Here is a 15,501-nt window from a genome sequence, read left to right as displayed (position 1 = left end):
AATGCTTCTATTAGTCAAATGCTAAGAAAAATTGTTTTAAGTAACAGAGAAGAATAATGGGAAAATAATAACGGACGGAATGCATTTGGTATGTTCGCAGGTTGTACTGTCGGCGTGTAGCACATATTTCGACACAATTTTATCGCAGTACGAGGAGAAAGATCCCATCGTCATCATGCGAGATGTCAAATTTTCCGACATTAAAGTACTCGTCGAGTTCATGTACAAAGGAGAGATCAACATCGATCACGTAAGTATCACAATCATAAATGATTATCTTTTTCTAGTCGATTTTTCGATTTCGAAATCTCGAGAAATTTTTACGGACAAGTTTGAATAATATTTGTGTAAGTACCGCTTCTCTCTCTCTCTCTCTCTCTCTCTCTCTCTCTCTCTCTCTCTCTCTCAGATTATCATCTTGATGAAAATATAAAATCTTGTGATGAAGCGAAAGCAATCTTCGCGGAAGGAATTAGAGAAGCAGTTATAAGATTTATAAAAGGATGAACAAGGCTGAAAAAACTCGAAGCGTAATATTTATATCACCTACCTAAAACGTTAATTAAATATTCTTGACATAATATGATAATTTCTCGCGCGTTTATAGATATATCTTAAATATATTTTCGCTCGGTGCTCATTAATGTTGCTGTTTGCGGCGGGCGTTTTATTACGTTGCCGTGAAATAAAGTTAAGCAGTAAAACCCCGGGACAATAATTCCTTGCCTTCTTCAGCACTTTTCCAATAACAACAATTTCGCGTAGATAAGAGTCGCCGTGCCGCGTGACAGCTATAGTTAACGAGAGAACTTTACGGTGTCTATTATCTTGCGAAAAGCTAACATTTCTCACTCACACTGACGAGAACCGTAAGTTCGAATGCGCTGCGACATGTTATGACAAGACCGTCGCGTATATACGAAAGTACGTGTCGAGAATATCGACCTGTTGGAATAAATTCTTAGTCTGACAAATAAAAAAAAAATAAAAGAGTAATAATACTCAAGTCAAGAATCAATAAGGATATACACGATTGTGTCTTGTTTGACACTTTGATGAATTTAAAGTCAATTTTTCCTATGTAAAAATATATGTTGAGAGAAAGCTCTAATATAAAAGGATATTTAACATAAAATCACATTTTTTCATTTAAAATGGATTTTATTTGAAAATCCGAACGGAAATTTTATCTGAAAATGTTAAAATATTTAATGTTAAAAATTGAAAAATTGCGCGCACGTTAAAAATATTATTTTTATTGAGGAAAAATTAATAACAAAAATTTATCGTATGAAAATGTGAGAAATAATAATACATTATATTTATATATATTTATAATATGACAAAAGTTCTTAATCACATAAATTGTTTAATAGATTTCGCTAATTGTTTTCTCGTAATCTTTGAGAGACTTTTTAGCCATGGATTAAAGATAGCTTGCACTTGGCAAATTTAATAATAAAGCTATATAATAGCGGATGTATAATCCTTAAAAGTCCGCTAGTATTTATAAGTTACTGCGCTGCTCCTTGTATCTGGATTTAGCAATACAAAGGAAACAAACATTCCGGCATCTTGTTTGTGATATTATATTTTCGTATACTTTCAATTTTTGAGATTGTTCAAAGTAAATATTCAATGAAAAATTGCTTTCCTGAAATTTTCTCGAGAATATTTTCAATACATCTCTTATCTTTTTAATAATAGTTTAATTTATTTGACTTTATAAGTTATTAAATTTTATCTAACATTTTTCTTATTGTTAGAATTTCTTAATATGTGTTCAATTTCAAGTAACTTCTGTTTATAATAATAAGTTACATTCTCACTTTTTTATCTTCATGTTTAAAAGTTTCATAGTTTAAAGTTTAATTAATCAATTACTTAAGATATTCATAGAAATATTTTATTGCTAATCTTACTGTTAATGTAAATTTTCTGTATATATATATTATATTTAGTATTCGCTAGTTTTGATCTCTGCAGCTGCTTTGCATCTCTCTCTCTCTCTCTCTCTCTCTCTCTCTCGAAACTAATGATCTTTTGAATCTTTAAAGATATAAATCTGTTTCCGAGAAGAACGAATTCTTCCTTGATTTCTAATCGTGATGATGCAGTTGCAGCCGCGCGAGCTTTCACCAGCACGTTTTGTCGCACAGGTCTAATCGCGAAAAATCGCCGAGTGAAAATGCGCGGAGCCCGATCCCGGATTGAAGATTGGCGGCGACGGCGGCGATTTAAGCTCTCCATCTGATCGGTCGGAATAAAGCGCTGTAGAGGGGCCGGAGAGATTTTACACGGTTTTAGATCGAACTTTTGCGTCACGCGGAGCACGCCGTCCTTTTTTCCCATGATCCCTTTTCTTGCACTCGTTCTCCGCTTCCGCGCAAACAAGAAATGAGAAAGATAGAGAGAGAAAGCGGCGATATTTCTGAAATACATTATTTCACGGCGGCGGTAGCGGCGACGCTGACCCACATAGGCATTTTTCCAATTCCGACCGTGGCCGATAGAAAGCCGCACCGCGCGTTTGTAGAAAGTTCCCATATTATTTAGCATTCGGTCGCGCCGCGTCGGCCAATAATCTGCCATTGCTGTTGCTTTTGTCGGCGAGAATTAGCAAATAATAATTAGGATTGCCCGGTTGCTGCAACTTCGATATGTGCTAACAATTTTTTCCTCCCGTCTAATTTGTCATGCGAATTTTTCTACTTCTGCAGACGAGAGGGTACGACGTGTACGGATATCCTTTTCCCAGAGAAAAAGAGTCCGGAGAAATATCCGCGAGGAAAAATAATACTCTGATGAAAATAAATAAGCGGTTTATGCCAGCGACGTGAAAATAATGGATCTGCCTTTTATTTTTGTTTTCCCCCTCTTCGCAGCATTTCAAATTTATATAAAAAAAAAAAAAAAAAAAGATAAAAACATATTGTCTAAATATATCGTATATTCCTAACAGTGATTCAACTCATTTTTGCGTAAAGTATTTTATACGATAAAATATTTCGATAGAAAACTTTACATTAAATTTATATTAAATTAAATTTTTCTCATAAATTTTACGTATATGTACATACACGTAGAACGTAGAGTATACGTATACGTACATATGTAGTCACGGCGGATGAGTACGATTACGGGGAAAATCGGTGTCCAAATGAAAAACGCGCTCATTTACTCATTTCCGCCCATTTCAACCTGACCCGTCCTTCCCTTGTAAAGAAGCGTTTATTCTTATTCCCCATCGTTGCACTTCTTATTAATGTCATTAATATTAACGACATCCGTATATAATTATCATCTTGTTTTATCATTACGTTTGCCATTATTCATGCTTTACTATATATGTAGTTAAAGCATCTGTAATAACTTAAAATTTCAGGGAATTAATCGTTAACGATGACACATCTTCGTATATGCAATATTATAAATATTTTATGACGCGAATTTATAAATAAATAATCAATTTTTCCTATTTTCTTCGGTGCAATCTACAATGGATTTAACCAGATTAATTAACGAGTTTCGCATTTGCATAGTTCACATCTATTTACGTGTATCTACTTTATGCTTTTTTTCCAAAGCATGTGAACTTTTACCTTTATAATTTCATTCATTCTCTTTTTTTATTCGCACCCATACGTTATAAAATTATAAAAATAATTATATAGGTTATTATTATGTTATAATTTTATACGATATAATAATTAATGTAGTTTTTATATCATGTAAAATATTACAATAGTGATAATGGTTATTATAATAATAATTATAATAATAACCTATACTTATTAGAAAATGATACGTTAATTAGAGACATTAGTGACGAGTGGTTACATTCGTTTTGTTTGACAGTCGAGGTTGTCATCGTTACTGAAAACCGCGGAAGATTTACACATCAAGGGACTGGCCGAGGTGAGCTGGCGGAGTGATTCCACACAAAACGATTTGAATAACACCGGTCACAGTCCCGGCGCCGCGACCCCCGGCGTCGAGACGGTCCTACGGGAGGGTGAAGATGAGCCGCCACCCCCGAAACAGAGACGCAGGGGCCGTCCACCTCTGGACGATCCACCCTCGGCACACGACGTCTTTACGCCCAAAATCACGTGCATCACCGGAAATGTATGTTTTTCCAATTTTTTAATATTTTACACTCCCCTGGGATGAGTGCTATATGTCTCTGTAAAAATCGATGCTTATTATATTTGTGAAATTTCAGTATTCACTCTAACAATTTATATTGTTTCCGTGCCGCGATGTATGACCGTCCGTTACAACGAAAAAAAGATCGTCGGGATAAGGAGACTTTCAATTATACATATAACGGCGGATATTTTGGAGAGAGTTTCGTGACAGCTGTCAAACTGAACGGACGCGTCTCGATACGATTATTGATTGTTGTATTTCTACGTTCTGTGTTTATAATTAAAGTTCTTGTGTTAATTAAAGTGTTCTTTTTATTCCCCCCGTGCGGTCTGCGAGTGTCGGTTGCGTCGCGCGCGCTTCGATATATATCGAATCTCGTCTCCGCGGATGTAACAATATATTAACTATTAACTGAATATTAATGTTAGAGTGCCGACGGGTCGCCGTCGACGATCCTGAGGTCAAACGGGAATGGATTTCGAAACTTCGACTCATCGACCTGTCAGCAAAAGCTTTCTTATGCCGAGTCAGACAAAGAGCTCGGTCGAAAAATCTTTACCTATTTTCGGCAAGGTCAAGCCCCGTTCCCGTGCGACCGGGTGAATCGAGGAGCTCGGGACACGGGGGAGTGGCGAGGGGGGGGGGGCGAGGTTCGACATTCCGATCCGCGGAAAATCGTATCAATCCGCGGCGAAGAGCGTAGTTAGAGTACAATTCATCGTAAGATCGGTTTACCTTGTACTTGCAGTCTTGGCTACGAGCCTATATTTTTTGTAAATGTAACGCTGTACAATAAATCCAGTATCGAGACACTCTTTCTTTTCTTACGAAATAAAATTCCCGTCACTTCCGGTAACTCCTCGCGTGCGCAGCCTCCATCCGGCAACTTGACGATCGGAGAGGCGGCAACAGTAATAGTTTAAAGAATTATGATCTACAGCCATGTAAGTGATTCAGTTGCCTACTTTTACAGAAGATGTACGAGATGGCTACCTTCAGCTTGAATGCAAGCATGTAGTCGACGTATTATAGAATTCCTTACTCTTTCAAAAATTCCAAGTATTTGTTGGATCTGTTGATGCTTGCATTAAGCTGAAGGTAGCTATTTCGAACATCTTCTGTACAAGTAAACAGCTGAATCACTTACATGGCTGTAACTGGAGAACGATGTAAAATATAACATATGTTTATAGGAGCTTTTTTGATTTTTGTGTTCTCTATCCGCTCTTGAAGCACGCCCCATATGTTTGTATATGTATCCTGTATGTATCGTTATATTTGATTTATTACGAAATAAAAATGAAAAATTATTATGAATTAAAAATTATTCTCTGTATATAATTATATTTTATTTATTACGAATTTTTCTTTTGTTCAAATAATTCTTACGTTCGTATTTCAATTGACAAAAACTTTTGTTCTTTCTTCTTCTGAATAAAAGAACGTGTCGATCGACGAAATTAAAAATGTCACCGAAAATAAAACATTGACATTCTCTTTTATATTGTCATCATGATTTATTTAAAATAACACGTTCTTATTTCTAATTGATCAATATTCTAACAATTGCTTCGCAGATGAAAATCTTTAAATTTTAAAACTTTGTTTATTAAAATGTCTCAAAATGTTTTATCAATTTTGAGATTTAGAATCTTTAGAAGCTTTTCGTATTACATTTAAATATTCGTGCCTCATGATTTGTTGTAGTTTTTATTATTTTATTAATTGTTTTTATATCATATAAACTGCTAATTTTTCTTTTAATTTTAATTTTTTTTTTTGCGCATTAGACACTTACAGGTGACATATTGTAAATAGAATCATGATACACGAGTCATCTCACATTTATGATATATTTCAATATAGATTGAACATTTTCTAACTGAAAGTACTAAAGCATCAATGAATTCTAGCTTTGATACAAAGACACGTGAACGTTAAAAGAAAAAGAGAAAGAAAAAAATATATCTACGCTATAATATCATTTCATTGCAACAGCATCGAGTCTTACTCATGCGAAATATTTAAGATAACCAGATTTACCTTTTCTGTCAATGTAGAAATTGCAAAATTTTGTTAGACTCGCAGCAGCGGGTATTACACGGGGATACCCACTTACGATTCTAATGTGTCACGTCGAACTTTTTCCCAGGAGGAAATGATGAGCGAGGGCGGCGACCATGAGAGTTGGGACGACGAGATGATGATGAACGAGAATAACGAAACACCACTGCCGGTGGTAAGGCCAATTAGATATCATTTTCTTTTTCTTCTTTACAAGGATGCGCGTAATTAAATCAGACAACCATTAAGAGAGGTCTCGTTCTACTTTCTTCCAACTAATTAGACTATTCTCGCGCAAATATTCTATTCAACAACTTTGATGATATCTTTTGTGCTTTTTTTTTAGCTGTCTTACATGTCCAAGGATGATAGTGCATCTGATCAAGAAAAGAAAGGTATATATATATATATATATATATATTTATGTATGATAAAAAGAAAAGAAAGGTAATAAAACAACCTGATGTCCTTAAAATGACATGTTGTTGAGCGAATATTTTAGACAGTTAATAATATTACACAATAATAATAATTATTATTATACAATATTATTATAGAATATTGTTTGAAGTTTATTGAATTATTATTGCATTCTATACAATATTATACAATATTAATGATCGTAGGGAAGCCATTCGTCTCATGATGCGTTGCACCGTCCCTGTTTATCCGTTATACTTGGCTCGTAAATAGCTAACTATTTTTAATTATAACTCAGAAATTAAGCTTTAGACAAAATTTTGTAAAAGAAAAAAATCGTCTCAGAATTTATTTAGGAATATGTCATTTTAAGAATATCAGGTTGTTTTGAATCACCCTATATATGGACTATATGTACTTATCAGATAGGGTAGAGCGAGGCTGGTTGAGTCACTTTTACTTTGAAGTTATATAAATATTTACTTATTTATAGTAGAAAAATAAAAATCATATCAAATGAAAGGCTTGACATCTGAATTCTTAATTATGACCAGAAAAATATTAAATATGCATTCACAACGTAGAAGAAACGTCTCAAATAAAGATAGATCAAGTGGCTCAATGTGCCCGACTAGTGGGGTAAGTTGGGCAGGGTAAAAACTGAAAATATGATAGATACAAACTAATGAAAAACAATTATATTATTGAGTAATTTTAATGAAATTAACACTTAACGTCATTATAATCTTTATATTAATTTAAAACATTTTTCAAACTCAACAAAACATGCCATTTGTTCATTAGATTTTAAAATGAAAAATAAAACAACTTTAAAAAAAAGTTAAGAAATTAACATTACGTATGGCACTTTATGATAAAAAAAATTTCTTTATATTACTTAAACTATCAATATAAACTATATAATAATATAATAATATAGGAACATAATATATAATATAAGAAATTATGAATCATAATCGTTGTCACAATTAACGCAAGCAAATATTGCTCCAGTACCAGACTTGCATTTATTATGAGCCCAGTTTCGATATTTACGACACTGTATCCATTCTTCACCCGGCAGACTGTTTGAATAAGCTTTTAAACAAACAGTGCAATAATAATTCTTTTTCGTCTTCAGAGCTTGACTTTTTCAAATAATAAAATAAATAATAAATAAAAGCAGCAAAATTAATATTTCTATTAATACATTTAACTACTTATGTGAGACCAACTAAATCGTGGTGCGTTCTTGTACGCGTCTTTGTTTCCGAATAACAGACATTGCCCAACTTGCCCCACGGCTCAACTAGCCCCGCTCTACCCTACTTGTCCTTCTTTTCTTAGTCTTCTCTTTTTATTTCCTTATGTAAAATTGAATACTGAAAGGAGTATCCTGATCAAGAATGCAAATTTTCGGTGTTCAGACGGCTTGTCACTATTAATTTGTCACTATATAAGTTCAGCACTGAAGATAATCCAATTGAGCACTGAAACGTTTGCATTGAAACGTTTAATTTTCAACGTTTTTTTGTTTTTTTATTTTAAATGTTTTAAGAATGTTAAGGGTTTTGCGTTTTGCCTACTTTTATATTTATATTTATTTTTTACAATCTGTGTTTTTTATTTTACAAACAAACAATATTCGAAGTATTTTTTATTTTAATTTTCTTTGCGTATTTATATCTTAATTTTATAAAGAAAAATATATGAAGAATATATAAGAAAACGCGTGAAAATCTGGAAAGAAAATTGTCGAGTGTATTAAAGATTTTGATAAGAAAAGAACAACAGAGGAAGATAGCAAGAGGAATGGTTTGCTAGAAGAAGTAGAAATGAAAAGAAAAGATATACAGTCGGACCTCTTATCTTACGACCCTCTTATGCTACGAAATCTCTTATCCTACGATAAAAAATTCTCTCATGCTACGACCGCGAAAGGGAAATTATACCCCCTCTCAAATTTTTGTCGTAGGATCAGAGGTTTAAGGGGAAGATTCCAGACCGAAAATGTTGTAGGATAAGAGATCCGACTGTAAAAAAGAAGAGAGGAGGAGAAAATTAGCGAGTAACGAAAATAGTAACAGAAAATAGTTATCGAGTGCATTAAAGATTTTGATAAGAAAAGAACAACAGAGGAAGATAGCAAGAGGAATGGTTTGCTAGAAGAAGTAGGAATGTAAAAAAAAGATATAAAAAAGAAGAGAGGAGGAGAAAATTAGCGAGTAACGAAAATAGTAACAGAAAATAGTTATCGAGTGCATTAAAGATTTTGATAAGAAAAGAACAACAGAGGAAGATAGCAAGAGGAATGGTTTGCTAGAAGAAGTAGGAATGTAAAGAAAAGATATAAAAAAGAAGAGAGGAGGAGAAAATTAGCGAGTAACGAAAATAGTAATAGAAAAGAGCGAGAGAAGAGAGAAGAAGGAAAGAAGAAAGAAGATAGAAAAATCACGATATAATGGAATGTATAAAGACATTATAAATGAAAATTTGTCTAAATATCTGCATGGAAGAATGAGAGACAGATGCTTAATAGTAAAATTCGTGGAAATGTGGAAAGGAAATCAGCACTGGAAGAAAACAAAAGATAAGACTTGTAGAATATGTGAGAAAGAAGAAAAGAGTTTAGATTCAGCATTATCTTCAGAGATAATTTGAATTATCAATTGATTGGTTAAGCGATTTAATTTTCAGACGATAAGAAGTGATATTCAGTTGGGAGAAGACTGGAGGTGATGGAAAGAATAGAAAGGAAAAGAAGAATAAACGAAAATTAAAGTGGAAGGCTGGAATTGTGAAATTCTGCATGGAATTCTAGAAATTTGGAGTTTTGGAATCCTAGAATTCTGGAGGTTTGAATTTTAAGTTATGGATTTAATTTTTACATTTTTTTTTAATTTAAAATTTTGAACGTTGAGTTGTGAATATTAAATTTTAAAGGCTATAGCCGGATAAGCATACAAAAAGTCTCGGCGAGTTTTCAAATAATACTTGGCCTGTTATTTCTTCATTGTAAAAGAAAATTTTCCTCAAAATTTTAACTCTTTAACTTTATTATTTCCTGAGTTATCAAGAAAAATGTCATTTTCAGTTTTTATTTTTCTTTTCTGCAAATATTTGAGATGATTTCATATCGATTTTGTTCAGAATACTTATCAACGAAAGACATCATCGGCTACACATTAACGGAAATTCTTCTAACAAATCAATAATCACGGATCACCGTATAAATTATAATCATAATTTTGAATGGAATAATGTGAAAATATTAAATAGTGAGCCTTACTTAAACAAAAGACTTATATATCAGAGGCAATATTTATAATATTAAAAGACAAAACAACGATCATTTGCGGCACAATTTGCAGACGGACACAGATGGTTTATCAAGCTCTTATATGGATATTATAAACAAACTTCCTACATTATAGACAGAATTATAAGCAAGAATAATAAATAATAAATAATAAATAATAATAAATATCTTAATTTTATGTAATTTGATATTTTATAATTTTTCAATGCATTTAACTTTCGCGTTCGTTCAGTTTTTCAAATTGATTATATTTATTTATTTATTTTTATTTTAGTTATTTGCTCCTTCAATCCGCTCTATATCTTGGTATATTTTACCATTTGAATTTCTTGAATGAATATTTAAGAAAAGAACTTATTTTCAAGAATTCAAGCAAGCCCTTCGTCCGTAGATACACAAATTCTCTTATTAAATTTCTTAAAAGAAAGTTGGCTCTATCTTTTCGATGCTATTATAGTTGTACATTGTCATTAACTTTGGTGGTCTGGCGTTAATTAAATATTCGTTATTGCAGCACCTAGCACTCCATCAAACTCCAATGCCACGAATATGTCTATCCCTGAGCAATTCCGAGACGTGGTAAAAATGAACGATTATCTGACGACGGGACGCCGACAGGAGTTCTGGGAAGAACCGTTCACGCGACGAGTTATGGACGCCATCAAGAGCAAAGAACTAGAGATGAAGACTGCCGCCGAGATTCTCGGCGTCTCTTACGGCACCCTCTACGGCAGATATCGCGACAGTTATGGTTGCCTTAAACATCCGTACAGGTAATAAACGCGTAGATGAAAATTGAATTGTAAACTAAAGGAAGGTAATAAAATTTTGACAGAAAGGATCACGATAATAATGTAGAATCAATCTTTCAGAGTAAGGGATTTCTGGTCTGAGCCGGGCCCTGCTGAAGTGTTAGCAAAACTACGGCGGAAAGAGATTACCTTGTTCCGGGCCGCAGAGTTTCTTAATGTGACCGTCCATACACTCGCGACATATCTGTCGACCTTGCAAGGTCCAGATAGAATCTCGTTAGCCGGCGATCTGACAGCCGGTGGCAACATCGACGGTGGCAGCAGCAACAACACGACGACGACGGAGTCGGCGACGCCGGAAAACAATGAATCCGTTAACGATATCCTGCAAAAGATCAATGCGACCGCACCAACGGCAATCACGACTATGACGTCGATCAAGCGTGAAGGTGGTGGCTATATCGAAATGCCGACAACGGTGCCGAAGACCGCGACGTCCATGCTGGAGAACAATCCAGACATCACGATCGTCAAGTCGGAGAATACGCCGCGCAAACGCGATTACGCGAAGGTGTCCAACACGGAAAATAACAACGCGAAACTGATGAGTGGTGGTGCCGTCAGCGAAGTCAGTCAGCAGCAACAGCAGCAGCAGCAGCAGCAACAGCAACAACAGCCGCAGAAACTCACTGACCCGTTGTCGTTGAATAACGACAATAGTAAACCCTAACTATTCAGACCATATCTAACACCTACGGCGAATCATCATCATTATCATCTCCGCAGTGCAGCGCCGAACAACGCCAATTATAGATCCGACCTGCAGTGCCCGCGCAGTTTCTATTCCAACGTGTTTACGCGTTTTCTCACAAATTTTCATTTGAAATAGATAGGAAGGGACACCGCTGCTTCGCGCACGCCCGATTCCACAAAGAATAGCTTTAGACAATCTCGCGTGATATATAATAGCAATTGATAGCAATTGGTGGCTAACCGTGACTGGTGTCGAAATATAAGATCAAATTCCAAAAGGCGATTTAGAATTGACAAGAAAAGAAGCTACCATAAGGTTTATCGCGAATCATTCGTAAAACACTAAGTACACTTCGTCATGCCTTTGAAAGGATTCTGCAGATACAATCATGGCTCTATCTTGTAATTTTCATGTGCGTAAACGGATATTAACGTTGCGAAATCTATCCTTTAGAAGTTAACGTTCAAAAAATCGCGAGTTGAGGCAAAATTTATCCTTCCATTTTATCTTCAGAATCAATTGATTTTGATCTACACACGTCGGTAGTGCGCGTGCGACCTTGGCCTTCGTGAGAAAAAAAAAGAAAATAGCAGAGAAAGAAATAAAAGAAAAGCATATAATAAAAAGTTCAATCGAAGTTCCTTTTGAATAACGATGTAGAGTGTATTATCTCAAACAAAGAATGCCTAGACTATTTTCTGCCGCATGTGTCTGTATGGTATAGCACGTAAAGAGCGACAATATATTCACCACAAGTAGATCCATCATAGTGTAATACATACCTTCTAAAGAGGAAAAAAAGAAAGATAAAGCGGAGTGTGACAGTTCTTCAGCGTATTAGATGTGTTCCTTGTGCGATTCATCTGTCAGAATCGCGTTAGGAGCGTTTCGTTTAATATTATATGTACGAACATGAGAATTTAAATCATAATACGTATACTATTGGAAAAAGTGTCCATTCGCGCGATACACGAATGTACACAAAGAAGATACACGAAAAGATTCTCCCGGGAGAGAAGGCGATTGTAGATAGTATTCTCAGCCACGACATTTGTATTTAGAAAAGTATTTAAAGAGCGAGAGAGAAAATCGTCAGGCTGCACATGTCCAATAGTAAATCGTTTATGATTTAAACAAATTTTCGCGATGAAAGCCTTAACGGTTAAAGTACCGGTCTCTCTGATTACGTTGTCGATTTATTAACGAGATTTATTTATTACACTATCGTATTTTTATGAAGAACAGTCTAGAGCGATTAAAGACATTTGCAGTTAGCGGCGATTTTTGCCAGTAATATGAAAATTTAAAAAAATAAAAATGACGCGCGTGGCAGCTGCCTTGTTTGTTTAATAGTATTCAAATCTAAATTGTTGAGCAAGATTTATATATGTAATTTTATTTTATGTTTTATACCAGTATATGACCTTGCATGTAGTAACATTGTATAGAACATTGTATAGAACATTGTTACTATATACATTCTCAATATTTTAAAGACATTGTTTATTAAGTTTATTATGTATTAAATATTAAATATTTTCTTTGTTTTTTATCAGAAGAAAAATATTTTTAACGGTTTTTTATTTGGGTAATAAATGATATTGACCGATATCAAAGACAATTCGTTAATCGGTTGAGATACAATACTAAATATAAACGTCCATGTAAATATCGGTGCAATAGAAAAAAGAAAAAGAATTAATATTACCTATTTGATTGTAAAAGAGAGAGAGAGAGAGAGAGAGAGAGAGAGAGAGAAAGAGAGAGAGAGAGAAAGAGAGAGAGAGAGAGAGGGGGAGAGAGAGAGAGAGAGAGAGAGAGGTGTTTGACAGCGACTATTTTAAGGGGATTAAAAACCTTTGTACTTTGTGCAATCATTATAGAGATGAAATTTTTTGTTGTAAAATAAACAATCTGGCTGCGAGGGAACGATATTGATAAAAGTGGCATTGTCTGCGACGAACAAGGACATTATGATAATGCTGCCTTCATACACGTGGTATCGTTCCCATCATTCTCCTTCTGAAATTTTTATTTTTATTTTCGTAAGTAATTCACAAGCGCGGTGTTTATGTTAAGTTAGATAAACAAATGGGAAGCTATTCAGAGACTACCGTGCGCTATATATACATATAAATATATACATATATAATAATTGTAACTCTATAAGATATTGACTGGAAATGAGTATTCCTGTTCGCTCGAGACAACTGAATAATAATAACTAGTGAAACTAAAGTTTAACTAATAACTAGTGAAACTAAAAACTAAATAATAAGTAGTAGTATAATAATAGAGGTATCTCTCGATGATATTTTTCGATGATATAAGACTTTTTTTAGTTACATTGGAGAGGAGGTTTATTCTCGCAGTGAGTACTTGTAAAGTAATTCGAATATAGTAATCAATGCGTGGATGAAAAAGCAGAATGACGTTTCTTTTCGTCATCGAAAGTTTCAGTATGACGAGTAGAAAAAGGAAGAAAATGGTTATATCTTATAAAACATGTAAATATACATTGATATATACAATGGAGACGCGCATTCCTTATATGCGAATGCAAGTAAAAAAATGTAGGTATTTCTCTCTTTCTAAACGGACCCCAAAAGCGACTGACTATTAAAATAAATTTAAAAAAAACAATGATACAAGTACATTGAGATTCTTAATTAACTAAGTATGAAACGCATTCGGACAAGAGATACTGTGCATTATGTTAAAATTATGTGTGTGTGTGTGTGTGTGTGTGTGTGTGTGTGTGTGTGTGTGTGTGTGTGTGTGTGTGTGTGTGTGTGTGTGTGTGTGTGTATATAGGCATATACACACCTATAATGTTGTGGTTTACGAGAGAACATATTTAACAGATATGGTGATGACAAATAAAATAACATTACATCTCTTTAATCTACTTTATATATTTAATATGAAATAATATTTTAAACATTGAAAGAGTTGAAGTCTTTCGATTACTTTACGAGTGCTCCAAACCGATTATTTTTATCATACATATAATTTTATAATGCAATAACGTTTACAATAATTTTATTCGTAACTTTTTAAATGACAAGAGATAAAAAAAAGAAAAAAAAAGATCTGTTCATCCTCACTGTTTAATTTAATTTAATACTTTTCTCATTGTATCCTTTCTCTCATCAAAACTTTGTATTAAGTGAAAGAGTAACTTTCTCCCTTTTTCTCTCTTCTATATTTTTTTCTTTTTTAAATAAAATAAGACTAAGACATACCAAATGAGAAATGTAAGGGCGAGTTTTGTTAGGTTAGTATCTATCGCATATCAAGAAAGCAAAAAAAAAAAAATACATGCGCTGGTACACACTGTATTTGCCTATGGCGTCCAGATATATTTATGCCTGAGACGCGCGAGACCACTTTTACTCTAGCGAGAGTATACGACTAGAAGTATTAATATTTAATAATGATAATTTATATACATATACATATATATATATATATATATATATATATATATATATAATGTATGTATATGTATAAATTAATATTGTTTCAAATGGATGGTCATGTTTTTGAAGATTATCGTTGAGCCATAGAACAAATGAGAAATATTTTCAAATCTTTTTGGAGATGTTTTAAATTTATTATTATTTTTAGTATTATTATGTATATATAGATTTTTTCTCGTGTTACTATATTATATGTTATTAGTTAAAATTTAAAAAAAATTTATTATACATATAAATTTATTTTGTAAAATTATATAACTGTATTATATTAATTAATATTAATTATAATTAATATTAACGTTATATTATTCATAATATATTAATATATTCTTATATTTGTATATTTTTTTTTTAAATCTAATTTGTATACAAATTTTTCCTTAATGTTTACTATCGAATTTTCATTGAAGTACAAAACATCGGTTTTCCGACTCGAATTTTAAATATCACTATATGAATTACGTATGTCAAATTGTATATTCAAAAACTGATGGCCATTCATTTGAAGATTCTTGTATCATAAGTGCGCATCTCGAGTGTAATAATCGGTTTTTTCAA

At 33.3% G+C, this 15,501-nt stretch overlaps 1 protein-coding gene across 7 annotated transcripts in view; it reads left to right on the top strand.

Moving 5' to 3' along the window:
• Window positions 1–15,050, top strand: part of LOC140671957 (uncharacterized) — a 105,356-nt gene extending 90,306 nt beyond the window's left edge. For all 7 annotated transcript variants that reach the window (XM_072903722.1, XM_072903721.1, XM_072903723.1 and 4 more), the window contains 6 exons: window positions 101–250; window positions 3,859–4,128; window positions 6,305–6,391; window positions 6,563–6,611; window positions 10,470–10,728; window positions 10,828–15,050. In XM_072903722.1, coding sequence (XP_072759823.1) covers window positions 101–250; window positions 3,859–4,128; window positions 6,305–6,391; window positions 6,563–6,611; window positions 10,470–10,728; window positions 10,828–11,437 — 1,425 coding nt within the window. In that variant the 3' untranslated portion in view covers window positions 11,438–15,050. The remainder of the gene's footprint in view (window positions 1–100; window positions 251–3,858; window positions 4,129–6,304; window positions 6,392–6,562; window positions 6,612–10,469; window positions 10,729–10,827) is intronic.
• Window positions 15,051–15,501: the final 451 nt, after the last annotated feature.

This window comes from Anoplolepis gracilipes, chromosome 12, assembly GCF_047496725.1.
Source record: "Anoplolepis gracilipes chromosome 12, ASM4749672v1, whole genome shotgun sequence".
In the NCBI taxonomy this organism is placed as follows: Eukaryota; Metazoa; Arthropoda; class Insecta; order Hymenoptera; family Formicidae; genus Anoplolepis; species Anoplolepis gracilipes.
This window is presented reverse-complemented; position numbering and strand designations above follow the sequence as displayed.